The following is a 17,491-nucleotide window of genomic DNA, read 5'->3' on the forward strand; positions in this document are numbered from 1 at the left end:
ATTTAATTGAATAAGGGTTTGAGCCTTTCTTGCACATCCACTCCTGTTCAAGACTGAATTATTACCCCAATGTAACATTTTTTCCATTGCAGACTTCTAAAGCAAAGCAAAGCAATAAAATTACAAGGGCTGCCATTGACACTACAGCCCCCCCCCCCCGCTATACTTCAAACACGCATGCACATTTGTAAGGGCACGTGCACATGTGGCCTAAATCAAGCAAATCCAGATGCCCCTCCCCCTGCCTGCACGAACTCTTCAGGAGTGCATTGGGGCTGCCCCCGAGTCCAAATCGCACTCATGCAGGGGTGCCATTTGTGAGAATCAGGAGACAGAGATCCTATTGCTTGTGAGATTTCAGCTTCATAGAATAGAAGTACTGTAAGGGGCCTCCGTGCTGAAGCCCCTGTTCTCAGAAACGGCACCCTGACACAAGCATTAGCAGGCTATCAGTCCAGCATCAGCCGAAGCAAACTTCCCAGTTACCTAAGAGCCAAGCCACAAGTGACGCCTGACACAGGTTGGACACTTGTCAGCTTCCCTCAAGTTTTGATGGGAAATGTAGGCATCCTGGTTTTACAGCTTGGCTCTCCATTACAGCTGCAAGACCAGGATGCCTACATTTCCCATCAAAACTTGAGGGAAGCTGACAAGTGTCCAACCTGTGTCAGGTGTCACTTGTAGCTTGGCTCTAAGTGGGATGCTTGATTTGTCTGGACCAGATCTGGGAGCTTCAAACTTAGCACCTTTTCTGCCTCCTCCATCAGCATGTTTTGACCTTGTTTGGACCTCTCCTTTCTGTCACTACAAAGATATGCACTTCTGGACATGCACGCAAGTCAGGCAGTATACTGCCTAATATGGGTTCCCATGTGGCTTCAGACACACAAGAACAGTATGTGCAAATTGTCCCTGTCTGCTATGCCGCTTCAGTAATGCTGTATTTGAAATTCAGCCTCTGCATCTCCCAGCTGCCCAAGATAGGAAGATCCAAAGGCTGAATTTGGATGTGATATTGTTGCCGAAGATGCACGGGGAATCTGAACATCCTACTTCCTCTTTGCAAGATAACAACAACAACAACAACAACAACATTCAATTTATATACCGCCCTTCAGGACAACTTAACTCCCACTCTGAGCAGTTTACAAAGTATGCTATTATTATCCCCAAAACAAAACACCCTGTGAGGTGGGAGGGGCTGAGAGAGCTCTGAGAGAGCTGTGACTGACCCAAGGTCACCCAACTGGCTTCAAGTGGAGGAGTGGGGAATCAAACCCAGCTATCCAGATTAGAGTCCTGCCACTCTTAACCACTACACCAAACTGGCCCCAAAGTGTCCAAGATGTCTGCCCTCTTCCCATGAAAAAAAAATCAAATGCTTGCATAGATAGTAACTTGTTTCCTCATACTTTTGTAGAGTAAGAGACAGGTTGTAGCTTGCTAATTTGATCTTATTCTGGGCTTCCAGGTGGGTCATGCCATCTGTGTTGGCGCCATCAATGGCTACCACCATGTCTCCTTGGTTCATCTGGGACTGAGCTGCTTTACTGCCAGGTGTAATCTGTGGAGTAAAAAAGAAAGGAAATTAAAAAGAGAGAAAAAGTCCATCAAGATAGTGTACAATTCTTTTTGTACTATACATCCTTATACATCTACATCCTTCTAAAGATGACAAAACAAGTTTGAAAGTAAACAGGAATCAAAGTGGTACACCATATTTCCCCCTCTGTGTAATCCAATTTCAAGAAAGTTGCATATATTAGACAAAACCCTCTTTGACCACCCATCTATGTTCCTGCTAATAGTGGAGAGTTAGGATAGTGGTACAGAATTAAACACACCTAAGTATTATGTTATCTGTTCTGCACTGAGGTGGCACAAGGTCTACACACCACCTGAATGCAGGAGGAACTCTTCAGCCATGGCTCTTGGGTTCTAGCTCTTTGGCACAGGGGTTGAGTGTAGTCTCAAAAGGCTTATATAGGCCGGTATCCCACTTCAGGAGTTCAACCCTTAACCTTGCTAGCTGGAGGCAGTGAGGAAAGCTTTAATGTTATCTGAACAAAGTTCATTCTCTCTCACTCTCTGTCTTGTAGAAGGTATACTTGAAACTTGGACTCTAGTACATTCTGGTTGTACAGTTCACACTTAGAGGAGTTTGCATCGGAAAACCTAATCGATTATGTCCACTGCAAGACAGCTAAAGAAGGATCTATGTGTCATCATATACTAGCAGCTACCAACACCAAGAAACAGGATACGAGAGCCCTTCGCCGTCTGATAAAGTAATTCAGTGCTTAAGAGAGAACCATTAAACAAGTCGTGCCCTTGTTTAGTGGTTATCTCACTAAGCAAACAATATAAGGTAAGGACAAGCAACTGGGAGCTTAGAGGACAAATTCAGTCCTCAGAATAGCCCCCTGCAAATACAAATAGACACACACACTCCATTCACACTTCAACCCGTCAGTCGCTGCTTAAGTACAGTCCCAAGTTAAAGACCGGAGATGTCACTTCAATACAATTAGTAGGGTTACCACTTGGCAGCCTGTCCCCCAGTCATACGCGCGCAAAACACATGCTCTCAGCGTATGCACGATAATGTCATTTCCAGGGATGATGGCCGTCGTCACACAGGCCCTTATTCCGTCAGTTTTGCACTAGAAATCGTTTCTTCTGTTATCATTATTAGAACGGATTCTCCCATCTTTTGACGACTGCTTGCGCTTCCAGTCAGTCACATTAAAAGGGAAAAGTGCAATTTGACGGTCAGTCAAAGTGCCTCTGGAAACGGGGCCCTAAAAATCCTGCCCCTTTAAAAAAGTTTTTTTCCGCATATTTGTGCTATATCACTCTTCTATTATACCAATGTTGTGCTGGGCCAACCCAAAAGCCAACTGTGATAGGTAGCAGAGCTTTCCCGCCCATGGCAAAATAGTGCTATAGCGCTATAGCGCTATAAGGCTGACGTTTTTTTAAAAAAAATTACTTTGAGGCTTAATTGCGGGTCGCACTGGGGCTTGTGGGAGTGTAGGGCAGGAGAATCAGTGTTAGGTGAGACAGATGATTGGGGAGAGTGGGCGTTTTGGTGCTGCAAAGCGTTCATTGTCGATCCAGGGCATTCACATGGAAGTGGATAAAGATGACATAAAGAGTCACAAAGCATGGATTGGGGAGAATGGTGAAATCGCAAGAGAACTGGAATAAGGTGAGCATTCAGCGGGAAATGGCGCTAGTTTGGTGCTAAATTTATGGCCATGTGATGACAGCCGATGTCATCACGCTGGACTCGTGAGTGCTCCTGCACCCCGTATGGCGCCAAAATTAGCGCCAAATGAAGTGCAAGAGTGTTTGCACAGCTGGCACGATGACATCACTCCAGGAAGTGATGTTGTCATGCCCCCCCCCGGAGCACGTGCACCACGTGTGTTCCCGGGGTACCTGCCAGTGGCAGGTGGCCTCTGAGGGGGCTTGCCACCTCCTGCTGATCACTGGCAGATTGGCGGGCAAGGCGTCAAACCCCTGGGAGTTTGCCTGCCACCGGTGGGCATCTGGGAACCCTAACAATCACTGATGCAAATGTATACAAGAGCCAGCAATGTGGTAATTCCCTATGCCAGTTTTGGAGGTGGCAACATTCCAGTTGTCATCTGACAGTCTATAGACCAGGGGTCCCCAACGTGGTGCCTGTGGGCACAATTGTGCCATCTGACACCTTTCCTGGTACCTGCCAAGTGTTTTTAGAAAGTGGGTGGGGCCAGGTGGGCTCCTAATTGGCCTAATTCTAATTCTAATTGGCTGGCTGTGCACATTTTTAAAAACGCTGGTTTGGCAGAAACTGCTTCCACAGCAAGAGGGTCTTCACTGCATGACTGACGGTAAGCGACAGCAATCCTTTTGTCTCCATCTCCATTTTGTGGCGGCCATTTTCTTGCGGTGGCCACCACACTCAGCATTCCAAATGTACCCACAGGCTCAGAAAGGTTGGAGGCCACCGCTACAGACTATGCAACCAAAGCAATCGCAGTCAGAAATGGCAGCAAGGGGGAAAATGTGCTCTGGCCATACTGGAATTTGTCCAACACGACTCCTTCCAAATAACAGGCTGAGTTGCCTTGGTAATTGCGACACTTGACTGAATAAGGCCTGCCAAACAAAAACCAAGATGTAAGTTTGGCCAATTTACAATTTGGTCAATTTACAATTTGGCCTATTTACAAGAGGTGGGGGGAGAGGTCTTCAGCCATCCACTCTAGAGGACCACACATTCCCCCCATCTTGAAACACACTGCCTGCTCGTCATAAAAACGGGTAACTAACTACTGCATGACGTATCTAAATGCCGGAAAGCTGACTCCTAGCGTCGCACACCTGCTTGTACTTATCAAGAGCACAGCCTCATTGCTTAGCACCGACTCCCTTACTGGAAAAAGCCACGAAGGCAGCCAAATTTGGGATTTCTGATCAACCGATCAGCCTCTCCTCCTCCATTGATATGACTACCTGCCCACAACGCTAAACAACGACTCCTCAGAAATGTAAGTTTTAAGTTAGCTGAATTCTCTTATGCTTAAATAGGGTGATACTAGACGAAAGCTTCCCAACATGAAACTGAGGTGGTTATGATCCTTGCCAGAAAACTGAATCGCTCATACGGATCAGGCATGAGAATCACAAAGGCCTACGTTGGCGTGACAGATCTGGAGATGCCACTTTAAAGGAAGCTTTTCAGAATATGTGCTTCGTCCCAGCCATGATCGCTCATCAGCCTCCTCAGTGGAATAAACCTTTTCCAACCATTTGATCTGCTAGAGTGCCTGTGGAGGGCAGTGCCTACAGCACTGGACTCGGATCTGGGAGACCTAGGGCCAAGCGAGAGGAGACGAATGACACTTGAATGGCAAGTGAACAGACTCACGTGTATTCCTCCCTGTTCACTTGCGCTTCACTTGCACTCCACTCGATCACATAGTGGAGTGTATTCCTCCCTGTTCACTTGCGTTCCACTTGCACGCCACTCGATCACGTAGTGGAGTGTATTCCTCCCTGTTCACTTACACTCCACTTGCACTCCACTCGATCACATAGTAGAGTGTATTCCTCCCTGTTCACTTGCGCTCCACTTGCACACCACTCGATCACGTAGTGGAGTGTATTCCTCCCTGTTCACTTGCGCTCCACTTGCATGCCACTTGATCACGAAGTGATCGAGTGGAGCACAAGTGGAGCGCAAGTGAACAGGGAGGAATATACGTGAGTCTGTTCACTTGCCATTGAAGTGTAATTCGTCACTTCTAGATTCCAATCCCCCCTCGGCCATGAAACAAACCTTAGGCGAGTCACTTGATCTCAGCCTCACCTCCCTCTCAAGGCTGCTGTGAGAATAAAACTGAAGGAGCTCTTCCCTGAGCTCCTTGGACTTAACTCTTCCTTTCCATTCCAGTGGTTAGCAAAAGCATCCAGAGATGGCTAAGCAACTGAAATGCCCTTACATTACCCTGTGCTGCCTCTGGACCTCAGGCCAACAACCCTTCCATGCTGTCCTAATGCCACAATTTCATCCACATTTTTACCCTCTCAAAAAAGGTCTGAGTAAAAATGTTGGATTTGCTTAGCAACAACATAACAACGTCCTCTCTAATTACATCTGAACACTTCTCTGAAATTCAGCAGGACGTATCTGTGATGAATTTTTTAAAAAATAAAGTTTGTTCTCTCCTCCTCCTGTTTTGTCCTCACAGCCACTTTGTGAGATGGATTTGGCTCACAGAGAGCACCTGGCCCTTTGTCACCCTTCAACGAATGGGGATTTCAGCCTGGACCCCCCCCCCCCAGTACTGACTCTTCAAGGACATCACAGAGGCTCTCCGTTAAGATAAATGAGGGAGAGTTGAAATTTATAACAGATAAAACTGGATGGAAAACTTGAGTGGTTTGGCAATATAGGGATGTTAAAAGGCCGATCCTTTACCCAATGTTTCTCTCTTCAAAAGACTGCACCATCTCAATCGCTACTATAATTAGAAGCTATTTGCTTCCACCATCACCTCCCAAGAAAGTCAAAGGTATGCAATTGTGACCCAGCCAGGAACACTCAGTAATCAAAATCCAGTGACATTCCAGGACACTGTGTGACAGCTAAGACAAAAGCCAGCTCTGAAGTGTTAGGGAACATTAGGGACTATCTCATTCCTATCTGGAAGAAAGGAATGGAGTGGAGAGCCTCTGTCTCCCAACACTGTCCTCTTATCTGCGCTGGAGCTTACCACAGGCCAAGATGGATCTTGGGACTTGCCGCTGGGAGTAACGCGGCCCCTTCGGCCCACTCCAGTCAGAATTCTGGCTGCAGCATTCCGCATCAATTGCAGGTTCCAGATATTCCTCAAGGGCAGCCCAATGTACAACGAATTGCAGTAGCTTAATCTAGACGTTACCAGGGCATATAGTACAGTGGTGAGATAATTTTTTTTGCCCAGAAAAGAATGTAGCTGGGTCAGCAGCCAAACCTGGCGAAAGGGGTTCATGGCCACTACTGCCGCCTGCTTTTCCAGTTCCCCCATACAGAAGAAACATCCTAAACACTGCCAAAAATCATTCAGATATGAATTCTTATAAAGTGACAGATTCTCTCATATGCTAAAAAACAAAGAGTCCTGTGGTATGTGCAGGGGTCATTTCGTAGAAAAAGAGCTGCAGGAACTCATTAGCACAACTCATTTGCATATGCCACGCCCCTTGACATCACCAGAAATGTTATTGGCATAACTGATTTGCATATGCCCCACCCCCTGACATCACCTATCCTGGCTGTTTTGGACCCAATCCTGGCCATTCAGGGCTGAAATTGGGCCCAAAATGGCAAAAGGGGGCTGAAAATAGCTGAAAAGGGGCCCAAAATGGTCAGGATTAGGCTGCTGCTGAGCGGGAGTAGGCTCTACCACCTGTCAGAGGCCCAATCCTGGCTGTTTCAGGACCAATCCTGGCTGATTTGGGCCTGATCCCGGCCATTATGGGCCCGAATTGGGCTGTTTAGGCTCCGATCCAGGCCGAAACGGGCCCCAAATGGCCTAAAATCAGGTGGGCGGGGCCACCTGACATGTGACCTTTTTGGAGAACTACCGGAACTGTGTTCCTGCGGGTTCCCCCTCAAAATGAGCCCTGGGTATGTAAAAGACCAAAGGGTTTTATTGTGGCATAAGTACCTCTCAAATACTAAATAGCATTGTATGCCCCCTATTATACACTGTCAAGCATTATGCACTATTATATGTCAACTATTAAGTATGAAATACCAATATATGTAAGCTATTGCTAGCAAATATTAAATACCATTACAAATCAACCTTCGAATACAAATGATCAAATACAGAAGCCAAATATCATTGTATTTCACATCTAGATACAGAATGCTGGTTATGAACATTCAGAGACTGTCCTGCGAATATCAGACATTAAATTTAGCAGAGAATTTTGGTGTCCAAACTTGCTTCACCTCCGATAAGAAAGACTCTTCAGGCAACCAAACAATATGGTTTAACTGCAGAGTTTTAAAAGAATGCCAGAGGGACACTGGCAAACACAACAATGTCACTTTTTGTCATGCCACAAGTGACAACGGAATGTCAGGATGCTGCCAGTCAATTCTTGCATTCCCCCTCCATTCCCCCCCCCCACTGCCCAGCTGGAAGGACTTCTGGGGGAAGCAAGACTTCTGCTCCCAGTGGGAGCAAGGCAACCCTACTGGAGGGGGACAACCACAGTGGAAAGTGTAGTGTGCCTCATATACTTTTCAGCCTCTCAAAAGGCCAGCGTGATTCACACGCAAACCCTACAAATGTTCTTACAATATGAAAGCCCTTTCTCCACCCTGTCTAGCACAATGATGGGCCTTTTGCTAGCAACATAAGACAAAAGAAGGCCCCATTGCAACCTGCAGAAGCTTTTCTATTACAATTGGGTACTGGGGTAAACACAAGCCACCAGAACACAATTTTGCAATGAGGACTGAAGCCATGACGTCCAGGCACGTCGAAACCCCTGGACTTTTCATTCCAGGAAAATTTCCAGCACTATGTTTAATGGCAACTTTATGGCAGTTTTGCAGATCTGTGATTCAGAGCCAGTTTGGTGTAGTGGTTAAGAGCACGGGACTCTAATCTGGAGAGCCGGGTTTGATTCCGCACTCCTCCCCTTGAAGCCAGCTGGGTGACCTTGGGCCAGTCACAGCTTCTAGGAGCTCTCTCAGTCCCACCCACCTCACAGGGTGATTACAGTTGTGGGGATAATAATAACATACTTTGTAAACCGCTCTGAGTGGGTGTTAAGTTGCCCTGAAGGGCGGTATATAAATTGAATGTTGTTGTTGATTCGACAAAATACTCATCGCTTTTCAGTCAGTAGCCAGTTGCTATTTTAATTTCAAGGACTCAGGCATGAGCTAGGCCTCAAGACCACGGTGGAAATAAGTCTTTTCTTATATTATGCATATTCTGAGTGTTAACCTGGGTCTAGCAGAGTTGGGGAGGGGGGATAGTTATCTAGCTAAGCACAGAAACATCAGCCTGTGGTGTTTTTACAACACAATTCTATTGCTCTTATTGCACCCACCTAACTCCTTACTAGATTTGGTAGACAAACAGTAAGTACCAGTATCAAAAAGAGTCCAGTAGCACCTTTAAGACCAACTTTATTGTAGCATAAGCTTTCGAGAAACACAGTTCTCTTCGTCAGATGCATGGAGGGCAAGAAGAAACTGGTCAGATATATAGGTGGAGAGGGGAGGGGGGAGTAGATGCAAACAGCAGCTTCTGATATGGAGATCAGTTTGCTTCTGTTAAGGAAGTCAGTTACTTCTGATAATGAGATACCCATTCATAGTCTTGATTCAGTCCAAGTCTGACTGAGTCAAATTTACATATGAATTCCAATTCAGCAGCTTCCCGTTGGATTTTGTTTTTGAAAGGTTTCTGTTGAACTACAGTGACCTTTAAGTCTTTGGTGGAATGTCCTGGTAGATCGAAGTGTTCTCCCACTGGTTTCTGGACGTTGCCATTTCTAATGTCAGATTTGTGTCCATTTATTCTTTTGCGTAGAGGTTGGCTGGTTTGTCCAATGTACAGAGCAGATGGACATCGTTGGCACATGAGGGCATATATCAGATTGGAGGAAGAGCAGCTGTAAGAGCCAGAGATAGTGTAGTTGATGCCATTGGGTCCTGTAATTGTATTCCCTGGGTAGATATAAGGGCAGAGCTGGCATCTGGGTCTGTTGCAGGGCCTGGTACCTGTGCTGGTGACTCTGCTGGCCGATTCATGATTGTAAGTGAGAAGTCGTTTCAGGTTGGGGGGCTGTCTGTAGGCAAGGAGAGGTCTTCCACCCAGGGCCTCTGAGAGAGAGGCATCATTTTCCAGGATGGGGATCAAAAGCAGCACAGAAAAGTTGATAGTCTTTAAAATTCTGAGTTTCTCTGATGGGACCGAAAGCAGTTCTTAAGTCCATTTCGGGTCAGGAGAATGTAACCAGGAGGAGACTTAAACTCCCTCCCTCTGCATGCTGCAGTCCCAGTCTGAATCGGGCCCCTAAATACCCAAGCATGGATTTCCCAGAACACATGAGCAGAAAGTTGCGGCAGCTGTTAGAACACTGTAACATGTGAACCCGTGTAAAAAGGGAGACGCGATGGGAGACGCGATGTGGATTAAGGGTTTGGGAACTGATGGAGGATTTCCTCTAATCAAATTTTTGTAGCCTATGGGCCGATTCCAGACGACTAACCTGAAGGCGCTGCATGCCGCCATGTTCTGGATCGCGACGGGGAAAACGCGAAATATGCGACGTCGCGCCAAACTCGCACGAGAAAACGCGATATTTCGCGTTTTCCCCGTCGCGATCCGGAACATGGCGGCATGCAGCGCCTTCAGGTTAGTCGTCTGGAATCGGCCATGGTTAGAAATGGGAGGGGTGTGTGTGTTAACTTTAGCTCTTGGAATAGCAAAAAGAACCCAGGGCTCCGTCCCTGGCAAGAAAGGATATTTTACAGAATCTAAACTCAGGATGCTTCGAGGCTTCCTGATAAAATTGGCAGCACACACTGGGTTGGTACTGAATGTTTGCTGTTAGCGCCCTGGCAACAGATTGTAAGCAGTTTGATGGAGAGCAGAGATTGTCAAAATGACAATTCTGCTGCAAATGGTACCCTACAAATCTAGCAACAGTCACAAACTATGGTAAAAGGTCTGTCTATGGTAAAATATCTACGGTAAAAAGTATCTGTCATATATAGTAAGAAGGAGCGTTGCTGTTGGGTTCAATCCACTGGAATGTTCTCTTGCACAGGAAATGAAGCTGTTCAAGAGTGCAGGAGCTTAGATTTGTTTCAACGATGCTAGCATGGAAGAATTTCGCAGTGGATTCTGCTCTTCTTCAGTAAAAGAAGGAAAGAAAGGGAAAACAGTGCCTGGCGCCAAAATTACCCTCATTTGTCTTTATTTTGTATCTTGGAAGAAGATAAAATGCAACGGACTTTCAACCTGAAGTCAACGATCCAGACTGCTATTTGCCTCATCTGTGTCCTTTGTCCTGAATAATGGGAAGTGTAAACATTTCTGAAACTACTTTTAATCTTTCCTCTTCTCAGACAGCTGTGGCTGATATTTTTAGCGACTGTCTGAAAGAAAAAGCAATTCCAACTTTGTGTACCTTATGCTGCAGCCAGAGCAACTAATGTGTATGTTTTTAAGAAGTAGGTTTGCTGCAGCCACACAGCAGCCGTAGGGAATGGCTGTTAAAAAATATGGGAGAGCCAAAACAGCCTCAGAACGCCACCGCAGGGATCCTGCCTCCCCGCTTAAGCTGTTTTTCCAAAATAGAGAGTGGGAGGGGTGTCTCCGTTTCTGCTGCCACTGCGCCTCCAGTACCACCCCAGCCCTGTTCCTGTTCTTGCAGAGAGAATGGAGGGCTTGGCCAGTGGCCACTGCCGCAGCCACGGCTTCTGCTCGCTGCTGGAGACTGGAGTGGAGGAGAACATGGACGGGATTTTTTAAAACCACCTGTAGGCTGTGACTGAAAACCGAGGGAGCAAAAGGGGACTTCTCGTATTCTCCGATTGCACCATTCTCTTCTTTGAGATCCGAGCAGCCCAGCCTGTGGCAGAGAGAAATAGGACGGCCAACTCCAGCCTCAGAAATTTCTGGAAATTTGGGGGTACTGCCTGTGGAGGGGGGAATTTGCAGAGGGTTTTCACCTAGAATTGATGATATATCAGTTAGGTTTGCCCTACAGTTGTAGGTTTGCCTTACAAAACTGCCATTTTCTCCAGGAGAACTGATCCTCATGGTCTGCAGGTCAGCTATCGTTCTGGGAGAACCCCAGGCCACACCTGGAGGTTGGCAACCCTAGCCAGAAACTTACTTCTCTGTGGTACTGGATAAGCAGGGTGTCTCCTGCCATAGAAGATCTCCAACTGGCAACCTCTGCTTCCCACAGCTGTCCCATTGAGAAAAATTAAATTTAAAAAATTACCATATGACAGGGAAAACCCAGAAGTGATACCACATCATGCCAGGAATCATCAGAAACTCTATGATTTTTCCATAGCCCTACCAGCGATTCCTAGAGAGGTGTGTCGTTCCTTGCAGTTTTTTTCTGGAAGCGATGCTACACTGTTGCCACGCCACCCCATGTCCCCTCCCCGCCCCCCGACTCCCGCTCAGTGACCCTATGGGTAAGTTTGCCTGCCTTTTCCATCATTTTTATTTTCACCACCATTTCAAAATTGTCTGATGCATTACCTATTCCATAAAATATTATTTGAGTGAATATGCTAAATCACTATAAAATAGTGATTACTGCAAAATCTATTGCAGAAAGTTTTGCTTGATGGTTACATCCTGATTTGTATTTGTATATTAATTTCAGAAAAGTTGTGGCTTTGGAAGAAGCATAACTCCTGCGAAACGGGAAAATTGCAAGCCGGCAAGCCCGTTGCCATCTCCCGCCGGGAGGTTTGGTGGTATTTTTTGACTCAATATTTATATATATTAAGCTCCAGTGCGTTGTATATTTCAGTTCTACAATTTGGAACATAAAAGCTGGATTTGGTTGTCGTGGTCCCTGCGTTTTCTTTGTTTCTGCGTTGACTTTGGGACGTCCCCCCATTTTTTCTTTCTTTCCCCTTGTCCTTTAAGTGACTGACAAAATCATTTGCCGTTTGGCACTCAAGTGTCAGGAACCCCCAGGGCTAAAACTATTAGCCTTCAAATCTGTGTTCTGCTGTCCTTTACAACCATCAGCTAGAGAGACTGAAAGACAGCCATGATGATCTCCCAGGCCCCAAGTGAATCTACTAGCCCAGGCAATTCATTGCTTTCCCCTGACCTGGTACAGCTACAAAAACCACCGGCTTGTGGTTGGGCTCGCTTAGGCAATGGTCAGCCTTAAACTTGACCTGGCTACCAGACTTGCTTCTTGCCCATGCAAGTCCCCGTCTGCTGGGTGCTCTTCAGGCCCTGATACCAGGGACTTGCACCACTCTCTACTTTTCACCCTGCTGACTTTCTAAGCTGCTTGTGGCCCAGCATCTTCGTACAACCATTGAGCTGCATGGCTGAACAGAGAATCTTCCCTGGACCCAGCTTTTCTTTTCATTCTTGCCCTGAATTCCTTGGAGGCTGCGTGGAATACAATTGATATAAATAATGATAAATTTTAGTATACGGTGGCTAATTACATTTTATCAAGTAAATAAAGATCCTCCATTGCATGAATTCTGCATCATATGATATAACAAGCCTGAAAAACAGCACCACTTTTCAGCTGAGCGTTATTTATCTAATTAAGTCATTTTGGAGGCAGAATTTGGTCTCCGTGGTTTGAACCACAAGCCTCTTTTATGTATGGTTGGCTGTATTTGTCTTTGCTACAGCAACACCCAGAGACAGCAAGTCAAAAACTGCCAGGATGAAAGCTATTGTTCCACAGACAAAATATTTTCTGGAAGGGAGAGAAAGGGCTGTCTGAGCACGCGGCCTCTTTTATCTGCTGATGTGAGATGAATAATTCAAGAACGGCAAACAAACCAATCCGAAGACTGAGAGCAGGACCTTTGTGTTAACTGGGGGTTCCTCATGCCTGAAAAATGGAAACAACATACTTTAATTGTTTATATATCTGCTTTTGATAGGCAGGAAAAAACCACCCAGGAAAAGTAATTCTGTCTCCTTCCATGTACCTTTATTTAAATCTCTTCGGGTCAGTGGGTTTTGTTCATTTTTTCCTGCAGTCACGACACACGTCAATTACATTAAAACAGTGGCCGTTTCCAGACGGCCCCCCGCCTCGCGAAACGTCGCGCGTCGTCGCGCGTCGTTGCACAGAAAACGCGAAATATCGCGTTTTCTCGCGCGAGTTTTGCGCGACGTCGCGCAAAACTCGCGCGAGAAAACGCGATATTTCACGTTTTCTGCGCAACGACGCGCGACGACGCGCGACGTTTCGCGAGGCAGGGGGCCGTCTGGAAACGGCCAGTATTTCAAGCATGTGAAAGGGAGAATGAATTAATGAAGAGAAATTCAGGAGACGTCAAAGGCCGAGCAGCAGCAGGCCTCGCCACCTTGTTATTAGGTACTCAGATCTTTTGCTAATGGAAGGACTGGAAAGTTTGTCACTAGGAAGTGAAAGATGGGACTCCAACGGGGCTTTGTAGTCCTCGGCTACGTGAGGTGAGGGTTTAACTTCAGTGCTAAAGTCAGGGTCACAGCTGAACACAACGACCCACCAATCTTTTCACTAGGAACCATTTTCCCTTTACAGTAGGAGACGTTGTCGGCTTCCAGTTTTCAGTCTCTCAGAAGCTCATGAAAGAAACAGAATCAAACCCAACCATTGCAAAATAGTACTGGAAGCTGCACGAGGCCATTCATTTTTCACTGCACTGTAGCAGACGTTACAGGCTGTTTTCATTGTACCTTCAGAATCTGCAGGCATCTTTCCGCAGCATCAACATGCCACCACCTGTATCTGCAACAAAAGCTTGAAAGCTGCGTGTTGCTAAGAGCGCTTCTCCATGTCACTGCAAGGCGTGGCAGTAGCATCAACCACAGTCCAAAGCAGACATTATGTCATAACTTCTGTTAGGAAGGTGCGCTTGCAGCCCTCTCGGCCAAGGAACTAATGAAGCTGCCTTACACGGAATCCGTTCTTTGGTCTATCACACTCCCTATTGTCTAATCTTACTGGCCGTGGTTCTCCAGGGCCCCAAACAGAGGTGGTCTTTCCCATCACCTACAACCCGATACTTTTAATAACAGAGGGCAAGGATTGAACAGGGGATCTTCTATGTGCAAAGAAGATGCTCTGCTGCTGAGCCACGGCCCCTCCACAAATAATGTATCTATATTAAGCTGCTTAGAGTAGCCCTGTTCACAGTGAACGCACGTACAACCTGCATGCATGTGAGTATACACCTGTTTGTAAGAAAAATCAAAAAGAGTCCAGCAGCACCTTTAAGACTAACCAATTTTAAGCACCTTTAAGACTAACCAATTTTATTGTAGCATAAGCTTTCGAGAACCACGTTCTCTTCGTTCTGACGAAGAGAACGTGGTTCTCGAAAGCTTATGCTACAATAAAATTGGTTAGTCTTAAAGGTGCTGCTGGACTCTTTTTGATTTTGCTACTACAGACTAACACGGCTAACTCCTCTGGATCTATGACCTGTTTGTAAGAAACAGCCAACACGCATTCACTGGCGCTGGGGCTGACATGGTGTATGATACGGCAATGTCCCTTTCTCAGCCTTTCACACATGCTGCCACCCACCCCAAACTTTCCTTCACAGCTTTGGGGCCTCCCAGGCAGGTAAAGGCTGGTTCACCACAAGCCACCTGTCTAGCCTCCACTTCTGCAGGCAGAGAGCCTGACCCAAACCCTCCTGGGGGCCCTCTCTCCTGTTCCAGAGGCTCCACCAAACAGGCAGCCCCTTCCCTGTATGTACCTCCCCTCACCCTGCTATAGCCCAGGGCTATTGGGGGGAAGGCAACTCAGAGGCCACTTCCCCTATATATATGCTGCCACCATTCAAACGTGGCCCATTTAACGTGACTGGAGTGTTTGAGGCCTGTGCGTGAGATATTTTCCCTCAGCCAGTGATTTCAAGCCAGCCAGGGTTAAGCAAAACAAAAATAAACTTTATTTACAAGTTGGGGCATAGGACTGAAGGGATTTTAAATGAATAAGCAAATTGGGGTTAAAAAGAGAATGTTTCAGTGCCAGCCATATCTCTGCTGCCTCCCCTCGGCAGAGCCAAACCCCCTCTCTTTTCTCTCAGCCTCTCAAAAGTCTGCCTTCCCTCCAACGGACACTAAGGCCATTTCCATACGGTCTAAAAATAGCGTTTTATTGCGGTACTCACGGATCGTTGCTGGCTTCCTCATACGATTTCTGACATCGCCCATTTACAAAACGTCAGAAATCGCGCAAGGAAGCCGGCAGCGATCAGTGAGTATCACGCTATTTTTAGACCGTGTGGAAACGGCCTACCTCTCATTGGCCTAGCATTACACTTGCTCCCATTGGCTGTCTCCCAGGAGAGGCAGAGCTGGAGCCAGTCCTGTCCGTCACACACGAGTACGTCCCATAGAGGCGTAAACACAGAGAATTCCCATTTTCCTTTTTTAAAGGAGAGGCAATGCTATGGATCGGGCTTTACAACATACAGGCTTCTGCATGGAGCACTACTGTTGCTCCATGGGAAGTGGATTGTTTGGCCCAGGGCTTTTTTTCCGGGAAAAGAGGTGGTGGAAGTCAGTGGGTTGCCCTCAGCGAAAATGGTCACATGGCTGGTGGCCACGCCCCCTGATCTCCAGACAGAGGGGAGTTTAGATTGCCCTCCGCGCCACTGGTCTGGAGATCAGGGGGCGGGGCCACCAGCCATGTGACCATTTTCAAGAGGTTCCAGAACTCCGTTCCCCTGCGTTCCCCCTGAAAAAAAGCCCTGGTTTGGCCAAGCGAGCGTAAGAAGTGGCCCAAGGCATCACATTTTATGGGAATGATGCCACAAAGGGTTATATTGAACTTGTGCTTTTAACAGCACAATTCTATTTTGGCCCTTGTAACAATATCCATAATTTAGTGCTCTTTATCCACTTTTAAAGAAACTGTTATTCGTCTAATGGGGGGAGGGGAAGTGCACAATTGTTAAGCAGCACACTTAAATGACTTTCCTTAAGGCTGGACCAGGCAACCTGCCAATGGGGGAGCTGGGAGGGGAAGAAAAAGAAAAGCCAAGTCCCAAGGTACTAGTTCTGGTCGTTGCTCTGTTCTTCAGATCATGGACAAGGAATGGAAAAATAGCAACAGGGTTGGGCCTAGAGGAAAATGCTTAATGCCTTTAATAGAGGCTTGATGTTTGGGAAAGGGCAGCTGAAGCTTTTCATGGCATGGTAAATGATGCTAAGACGCTATTAAAGGGAAAGGATTTTTTCCCCTCCAGGCCACTTGGCGGTTAGTAGACAAGAGATAATATTCTGGAGCAGGCTGTAGCTAAGGTTGGCAAGCCTCGTTCTGGCAGGACTTGTATCTTTAAAAAACGACTCCACAAAAGAAACTAAGCCAATAAAGCTTTTCCACATCAGTGTACCTGGAGGCTGAGAAAACCCTCCCATCTGCTGACTTTTGACCGACTGCACAGGAGAAGACCTGCCAGAAAAACACTGGCAATAATAAGTAGCCCTTCACTCACCATCTCCCTTTAATGCTAAAGGAGTCCCAATATACAGAAAATGAAATAAACAGGGTAACATATCTTTGATAGGTAACACAGCCTCTGAAGAGTTAATTTCCTAGGGCAGTTAACCCGAGATTTAACATATTTTACGGCGAGAGATATAATAACAATCATTTCCCAACTTTCACACAAACTTTTTCCAAGCACGCATTTAAGATACTGTACTTAAAAATGCAAATAAGTGTACTAATTAAGGAGCCACGACTGGTGCTCAGCTTCCATGTGAATGTATACTCAGTGCTCCACCTTTTGCTACCCCAATGGAAAATCCTAGGGGACCATCACAGCTACATCTGCAGCAACGAAAATAACAAAATGTCATATGAAACATCAATGGCTAAAACATGAATTTTGATAAGCATGACTCAGCTGGATGAGATGCACCCAGGGCTTTTTTTCAGCAGGAACGCAGTGGAATGGAGTTCCAGAACCTCTTGGAAATGGTCACATGGCTGTTGACCCCGCCCCCTGATCTCCAGACAGAGGGGAGTTTAGATCGCCCTCCGCGCTGCTGAGCGGAACATATGGCAATGCTGGCAACGATCAACATGGGAAGAAGTGATAACAGCAGGGGCCCACCTGGGTAGGACAGGTCAAACAAAGGCACAAGGCTACAAGTGCCTCTATACCAATGCCCGAAGTATGGGTGATAAGAAGGACGAGCTTGAGCTTCTCTTGCAAACAGAGGGCTACAATATAGTAGGA

The 17,491-nt window shown here is 46.5% G+C and overlaps 1 protein-coding gene across 4 annotated transcripts in view; it reads right to left on the bottom strand.

The window, feature by feature from the left end:
* LDB3 (LIM domain binding 3) overlaps positions 1–17,491 on the bottom strand; it is a 216,300-nt gene that overhangs the window by 125,657 nt on the left and 73,152 nt on the right. For all 4 annotated transcript variants that reach the window (XM_054983567.1, XM_054983566.1, XM_054983570.1 and 1 more), the window contains one exon: positions 1,413–1,564. In XM_054983567.1, the coding sequence (XP_054839542.1) occupies positions 1,413–1,564 (152 nt within the window). The remainder of the gene's footprint in view (positions 1–1,412; positions 1,565–17,491) is intronic.

The sequence above is a fragment of the Eublepharis macularius genome, chromosome 6 (genome assembly GCF_028583425.1).
Source record: "Eublepharis macularius isolate TG4126 chromosome 6, MPM_Emac_v1.0, whole genome shotgun sequence".
NCBI lineage: Eukaryota > Metazoa > Chordata > Lepidosauria > Squamata > Eublepharidae > Eublepharis > Eublepharis macularius.